Here is an 8,038-nt window from a genome sequence, read left to right as displayed (position 1 = left end):
GATAAAGAAGTGATCGGCTGCACCGTGTGTGTGTGTGTGTGTGTGTGTGTGTGTGTGTGTGTGTGTGTGTGTGTGATCAAATCTAATTGACAAAAATCCAGATCCCAGTGAAAATATTGATTACTACATAATGATAAAAAAAATAAAAAAATAAAAGTATCTTCCTTTATACACAGAAACATTATTCGATCTCATGCATGGATTGTATTTTCTCTTATTTTATACAAGTAAACTTTTTTAAAATATTTGTTTACGGTTGTGTAATAGTTTTGTGTAAGAATCTCGGTCCTGCTATGCTGACGTCACGCACAGAACTCTGAAACCGGAAGAGAGGAGTGTTAGCTATGGTTGTTTGCTCGCCGAATGTTTATGTTTTGCTACAACACACCGCAACAAAATGAATCCTCCGATCATCAACTCTACGAACTCCGTTTCAACTTCAAAAAGTAAGAGTATACGAAGTGTCTCTCGTCGCATTCCCAGCATTGCTTAACGTGCAATACGTGTTGGTAGTCAGATAGCCATCCACGAAAGTTAACGTTAGCTACCTAGCTAACATTAGCATGAGCTATCTGATAACGACTGGTAACGTTTTTATAAACGCGTTCTATCAACAAGGATACTGCCGTTAACTTTAACCAGCTCTCATCGATATCAGTGTTTACCAGTGAAGCATTCCGTTTTCAAATGTACATACCGTAAACAGCAACGTGCCAAATTGCACTTAATAATGGGAAGTTGGCGTTAGCTGAATTAGCTTGCTAGCTAATCAACAACTTTGAAGTCAGGTTTATGTTTGTTTATGTTTATTAGCTTTTGCACTTGACAAAAGCTATTCTTCCTGGGGTCCGGCACACACAACGATACAACAATATTCAATACATTACATCATTATCAACATCAATTACATCATTATCAATATCATTGTATTGTATTATGTACAATACATTATGTATGTATGTGAGATAACATACACGATTTAACTGTCACGTAACAACGTTACCTCAATGCAATCTGAAGGGGAATCTATTTTCATTTGTGATGTATACAATTGGTCAATTCCATCAGGCAATTTCAAAGCTATGTATTGCATTCAATTTGGTTAAGTTGTATGCCTCGTTCTCACTGCAAGGGTTCCTCCTCACAGATGAGAATATAGGCAGGGTATATGCTATGGCTTTTATTGCTATTTATAGCAAGCATGTAAACATACATATAATGTACTCATGGACGTTTTTATTATATTATTTATATAATACTTTACAGTAACATGGGTGCATAGATTGATTGTATGTATGGTGTGTCCATCCTGGGAGTTCCATTTTCTACACACAAGACCAAAGCACCAACCAAGTAGTGTTGAAGACATAATTTACTTTCAAATATTTTGGTTCCATCGTTATATATATATATAGTATACATATTTTAGCTATTACGGTTGCGGGTGATGATATTATCAATAATTCCGACTTAAGACCCGACTACACCCTGTGTTTCCGGAACACTGTTCTCATTGTGTTCCGATGTTCCCTCTCAGAGAAACGAGAGGCCGAGCGCTCTGTCAACTGGACGGTGGAGGAGACCCAGGTGCTGCTGTGCGCGTGGAGCGATGAGCGCATCCAGAAGAGCCTGGCGGAGAACCTGCGGAACCGGCACGTGTTCAAACACCTCTCGGCCCGCATGAGCGAGCTGGGCTTCTCTCGCAGCCCGCACCAGTGTCGGCTCCGGGTCAAAACTCTCAAGGCCAACTACGTACGGGCCAAGCTGCAGAAGAGCATGGACAGCTCGCAGCTGTGCACCTTCAAGTACTTTGCTGAGATGGACGCCGTGTTGGGGAGGAGAGGGGCGGTGGAGGCCGGGGAAGGGGGGGTTCTGCGCCTTGGCTCGGTGGAAGGGTCGGTCGGACGTCATTTGGGCTCCATTGAGAGAATGGGAGACATGAGGCCTAATTTGAGCTCGGAAGCCGAGGTGGGAGTCCACCATTTTGGTTCTCTGGAGAGGACCGGAAGCCGCCATTTGGGCTCTGTAGAGGAGAGGAGGGGACGCCAGTCATGGCCGATGAACTTGGAGGTTAAGATGGAAGAGGACATTGAATACTCCACGGACGAGTTTGAGTTCATCGACGCAGGATTCTCGCGGCCACTGAGAGACAAGCGCCATGATGTTTACCTAGGGTCCACCATCCACCACCAACCAATCGGTAGGTACTGCACTTGCACGACACGTGATGTGTTGATATATTGACTTGACCTCTTTACTAGGGGTGGGAATCACCAGAGGCCCCACGATACAATATTATCTACTAGTCACAATATTGTGATTTATTACCCTTTTTTAACTGCAAATGATGTCCCCAATGGAAAACTTAGTTAACATCTGCAAATAATGTGTTTTTATCTAATCTGTTCACTTCATTCCAATTTTTATTTTTATTTTTATTATTATTATTATTATTATTATTTTTTAAATACATATATATGCTTGGCATCACTGTATCAATATAATATCGGCACGCAAAACATCACAATATATTGCTGTATCGACCCCCCCCCTCCTCTTTACTTCTATGTGAACTTCATGCCCTTTGTTTTCCGCACCATAGGCGCACCAGTGGAAGACGGCCTCACCACCCCTTCCCCAATTCCACCACCTCCTCTTCTTCTTCCACCCCAGCCCACTGCCTCGCCTCTTCCTCCTCCCCCAGAACCCAGCCCGGGGACCACCCCGGGGACCACCCCTACCCCCGCCCACCTCCGGTCCGACAACCTGGAGCCCGTGCTGAAGCACCTGTCGGAGTGCTTCCAGAGCCTGGTGTCGGAGACGCGGGGCCTCCTGGTGCAGCTGGAGGGTCAGAGGCAGGAGCAGGCCCGCTGGCACCGGGAGCTCCTGGCCCACTGGCTGGAGCGGGAGGAACGCCGGCAGAGGGAGGCGGCCGACAGGGAGGACCGCAGGGAGAAAGCCCGTATGGAGCACGAGATTCGGGTCCTGGAGCTGCTCACCAACCTGGCCCCACAGAGGACACTCGCCGGGGGGGAGCATCGGCGCAGGGACAGCCAGACGGCTGGTCTCAATCATAAAACCCAAGACGGAAATATGTCGGATACTTCATGAACCGACACAGGTGGAATAGAGGCCCTCTCACCTGCGTTAATGGACATGTCTGCTTTTTCACTGGTTGCTGCATTGGACGGGACACTGGATGTTACATTGGAAGGGACACTGGATGCTGCTTTGGAAGGGACACTGGATGCTGCTTTGGACAGGACACTGGATGCTGCATTGCAAGGGACACTGGATGCTGCATTGGAAGGGACACCGGATACTGCATTGGAAGGGAGAGTAGTGGCTTCGTTGGAAGAGAGAGTGCATGGTTGTTATGGAAACAAATTACACTAATTTACAGCAATGGAGAAATAAGAAATCATTACGTTGTATAAAATACTTGCCAGTAGTGTAAGAGTCAATGCAAAGCTATTTGCTTACTTACCGATCCCTACCCAAGCCTCCATTTGACACACAACACTGACTTAATTGCTTAACTGACCCAACAAACTGAGCCAAATAGAAACAATGGCTGAGAATTTCCTACATAGATACCCATGATAAAAAGAAAATAATCATCATTTGATAATTAAATTCCTGTTGCGTGTAGGGGGTTGAGGGGGAGCAGTCCTCAGTCTGGACCAGTTAAAACAGTTAAACTGATCCTGGAGCAGCTCACAGTAGAGCAGTCCTCTGGACCAGTTAAAACAGTTAAACTAACCCTGGAGCAGCTCACAGTGGAGCAGTCCTCTGGACCAGTTAAAACAGTTAAACTGACCCTGGAGCAGCTCATAGTAAAACAGTTAAACTGACCCTGGAGCAGCTCATAGTAAAACAGTTAAACTGACCCTGGAGCAGCTCACAGTGGAGCAGTCCTCTGGACCAGTTAAAACAGTTAAACTGACCCTGGAGCAGCTCACAGTGGAGCAGTCCTCTGGACCAGTTAAAACAGTTAAACTAACCCTGGAGCAGATCACAGTGGAGCAGTCCTCTGGACCAGTTAAAACAGTTAAACTGACCCTGGAGCAGATCACAGTGGAGCAGTCCTCTGGACCAGTTAAAACAGTTAAACTGACCCTGGAGCAGCTCACAGTGGAGCAGTCCTCTGGACCAGTTAAAACAGTTAAACTGACCCTGGAGCAGCTCAGAGTGGAGCAGTCCTCTGGACCAGTTAAAACAGTTAAACTGACCCTGGAGCAGCTCACAGTGGAGCAGGCCTCTGGACCAGTTAAAACAGTTAAACTGACCCTGGAGCAGCTCACAGTGGAGCAGTCCTCTGGACCAGTTAAAACAGTTAAACTGACCCTGGAGCAGCTCACAGTGGAGCAGTCCTCTGGACCAGTTAAAACAGTTAAACTGACCCTGGAGCAGCTCACAGTGGAGCAGGCCTCTGGACCAGTTAAAACAGTTAAACTGACCCTGGAGCAGCTCACAGTGGAGCAGGCCTCTGGACCAGTTAAAACAGTTAAACTAACCCTGTGTGTGTGTACATTTGGTATAGGCTACTCTTACATTTAAGGTGAATCGTATACATTCCTTGGCAACAGTTCATCATTAGTCCTTCATTAGGTAATAGCTAAGCAAAATGCATTATCATGCACAGCAATATTAATTCATTGAATAAGCCTCCTTTGATATATTCCCAATGCATCAGAAACGGGCAAAAACAAAAGGCTAAATTACAGCAGATTAAGATAAACCAATACCAATTTACTGACTAGCCTCAATCTGCTAAGAATGAAAGGTAGAATAGTTTTAGTTCTGGATATTTAATTTTCTCCCCCACCAAAAATATTAGATTCAGAACAGAGATTCCATAAAAACTGGATTCCAACCCTACTGAAAAAAATCTGATTTTTCACTGTGCTCCAACATTTATTTGTGTGTTCCTAAATCTTGTCATTTATGAGCACATGTGCTCCTTGGGGGAAAAGTAAGTGTCATGCCCTGTTTTAGACAGGGTCACGATACCAAAAAGGTTTTAATCCACACCACAATATGCAGCCATAGGGTTACCCATTTCCAACACAAAACCACAGTCCTCCTGCATTTTGAAACAGCTGATGGGCCTCGTTACCTGTGAACCGGATCCAGTGTGTACTGTAGTAATACACTGGCTTTTTTCAAGGAACAAAATAGTGCCAAGTGATAACAGAATACAAAGTGCTGGAGGACGGTGGTTTTGTTAGAAATAGGTCACCATTTTGTTGCATGTTGTGGTGTGGATTAAAACGTTTTGGTTTCGTGACCCTGTTTTCTTTCCTGTTCACTCAGAATCCGGCCAGAACTCCAAACACGGGACTCGGTAAGTAAGTTAATAACTTTGCATCCACTACACTACTGGCAAGTAACTTAATGTCCAAAATGTCCAAAAAAATCATTTGAGCATTCTACCGCAGTCTTCCAATATGGCAGTAAGTAACTATTGAAAGAAACCATTGTCCAAACATTCCATGACAGACATCTTATCGTTCTGTAGAACAAAGAAAAATAGACTGGAGTAATGGATTGAAAATAAAATGGAGGCCTAAAATTGTATACAACATTTTTCTCTCAAATGTTGGTTCAAACTAAAAATATTTTCATGATAATGTGCTTTTTGTGTACGCCACACTCTCCACATATACATTCAGGTCTTTCTTGTCAATGTATAGTGCAGGTGAATTGGGCCTTATCTCTATTCTCATCATTGTTTCAGTGTTTATAAGGGAGTTTCCTAACTGGTGACAATTTGAACAACTTTAATGTAGTTACTATCTGCATTTATTACAGTCTGTATTTATTTTTATAAAAAATTGTATTAAAAAAAGAACATTGTTATTTAAATGTTTGCTAATGTTTTCTCTTTTTATTTGTGCTCTTTGAGAATATAGTGTGACAATAGTGGTGCCTTCCTGAGATAAGATACTATTATTGTTACTATTATGTTCCCATAACATATTGAATACATCATATTATGTTATTGTTTCCCCCCATATTTTTTTCTCTTTTATAAATAAGAGAAAATGAGTTGTAAAAAGTTAAATAGTTAAATTGCACAGCATCTGTGTAGCCTTGTTTATTCACTTTGTCCATGGAAACAATGATGAACGCAGCCATAAAGGTCTGGTTTCCTTATACAGAAAAGACATGATCTGTAGTCTGTTTACTTTTCTGATAACTACATCACTGCATAACTCAAATGTTCGGACAAGCTTAATTTTTGGTTATTTGGGAAATGTACCCAATTCAAAGTTGGAGCCGCATTTTCATACAGATTTAGGTCGCATTCACACAGGGGCTGTTTGGTCCGGACTTTCAGACCAGAATTCGATAGTCCGGTTTTTCGGGTTTGTGTGAATGCGTGTCGAACTCGGTTCGCGGACCAAACAGGCAAACTCTGGTCCGCCTGAAAACGTCGGTCTCGGTTCGCTTCATCGGACCAAACGCGAACCAAATATAGGAAGTGATTATTATTACCACTGCTCGCAGCACTCACTGCAAAACAAGCACACTGCATCTAATCTCTCTATCTATCTCTCTATCTATCTATCTATCTATCTAACTGTGCATCTTGGGAAGAAGGAAGAAAAAACGCGGCTTATTATTATTACCGAGGCGCACGGTATTGGATCAATGGATCAATGCCACGTCAATACTATTATTACCTTACCACTGCTCGCAGCATTCATTCACTGCAAAACAAGCACACTGCATCTATCTCTCTATCTATATATCTATATATCTGCATCTTGGGAAGAATGAAGAAAAAACGCGGCTTATTATATTATTAATAAAACAGCTACTTGTGGGCACTCATAAAAACACCGTGGTCTACAAGTTGTTTAGCGAGAGGATGGTGGTAATGTGCTTCAATAGAACAATGGATCAATGCCATGTCAAAACTCGCCTCCGCTGATCTGGAGGGCTCGCAGTCCACACACAGACACACACACACGCGCGCGCACACACGGGCTCGCAGCCACACACACATTTCCACTGTCCAATAGACAAGCGCCCTTTTCGACCGCGTGACATTGTTCAGAAGGTTCGGTGCGCCTCACAGATTTCTATGTGAACGCAGGCGAACCAAATGAAGAATGCAACAATGTTGCAACTTCACCCCCAGAACCGCACTGAGTCCACCAAAACTATATGTGAAAGCGACCTAATCTCTTGGGCAGAGAGGTGTTTAGCAGGCACATTAAACATTTAGACAGAACAAGTCACGAATAACAAAACAAATTGCCTAAGAATAGAATAAAATATACAGTAAATAAATACAGTAAAAATATACTGTAGGTATAATATTCGCAATTAATTGTAAAAAAAAAAAATCGCCACATTTTATTTCAACCAAAAATAACAATAATGTTAGTGATAGAAGGGAACTCATTTTGTGCAAAATGGAAAGCTTTCCAATGTTCATGAGGCAGAATTGTTACAATAGCCGATAATCCATTCTCCCAATGATAAATCCCTATACGGGTGGACCTCGCAGGCGGTCCAAAGTGACGTCGGACTACACCTCCCCTATAGATTATTTTTTACGATTAATTGCGCATATTTTCATGTTGAGCTATAGATTGTGGATGAAAACGCACAGAAAGGTACACCGTGCAAATGTTCATGCTTTATTTGTTTTAAACAAGACGATTTAGAAATGGGCAATGGGGAAATACGTTGCAATTTTGCAAGGTTTACCGGCCAGAAACAGCAATGACGTAACCACTACACCTCCCTATACAGGATATGTATTAGATTGGCCACTAAACAGGTCGTACGACTCTAAACAAAGAGCCCACTCTACTCTCTATAGCACCCTGAAGAAACGGAATACACATTCCATTAGTCTGTGATGGTAAGTTGTATCTAAAGTAAACTACACAGACATTATCACTAGAATACTCTGTTTCTCTGGTGTTAAAACTTGCTCTTATTCACAAATCAAAACAAAACAGTAAAGTATTATAGAAGTAGCATAATGTCTATTTTAGGGTGGATTTTCCATTTAACA

At 42.7% G+C, this 8,038-nt stretch overlaps 2 protein-coding genes across 2 annotated transcripts; both read left to right on the top strand.

Moving 5' to 3' along the window:
* Positions 1 to 338: 338 nt before the first annotated feature.
* LOC311223321 (myb/SANT-like DNA-binding domain-containing protein 2) lies at positions 339 to 1,925 on the top strand (the record flags this gene model as incomplete). Its single annotated transcript, XM_084308113.1, has 3 exons — positions 339 to 446; positions 1,538 to 1,829; positions 1,895 to 1,925. Exons 1-3 carry the CDS (start codon positions 398 to 400, stop codon positions 1,923 to 1,925), a joined length of 372 nt encoding a protein of 123 aa, XP_084164239.1. The 5' UTR covers positions 339 to 397.
* Positions 1,882 to 4,201, top strand: LOC311241120 (uncharacterized protein). Its single transcript, XM_084329822.1, has 2 exons — positions 1,882 to 2,200; positions 2,603 to 4,201. Exons 1-2 carry the CDS (start codon positions 1,930 to 1,932, stop codon positions 3,109 to 3,111), a joined length of 780 nt encoding a protein of 259 aa, XP_084185948.1. The 5' UTR covers positions 1,882 to 1,929; the 3' UTR covers positions 3,112 to 4,201.
* The last annotated feature ends 3,837 nt before the right edge of the window (positions 4,202 to 8,038 follow it).

Source organism: Notolepis coatsorum (genome assembly GCF_963971535.1).
Source record: "Notolepis coatsorum genome assembly, chromosome: 1".
NCBI lineage: Eukaryota > Metazoa > Chordata > Actinopteri > Aulopiformes > Paralepididae > Notolepis > Notolepis coatsorum.
The sequence above is the reverse complement of the archived record's forward strand: the minus strand, read 5'-3'. Positions and strand labels throughout refer to the sequence as shown.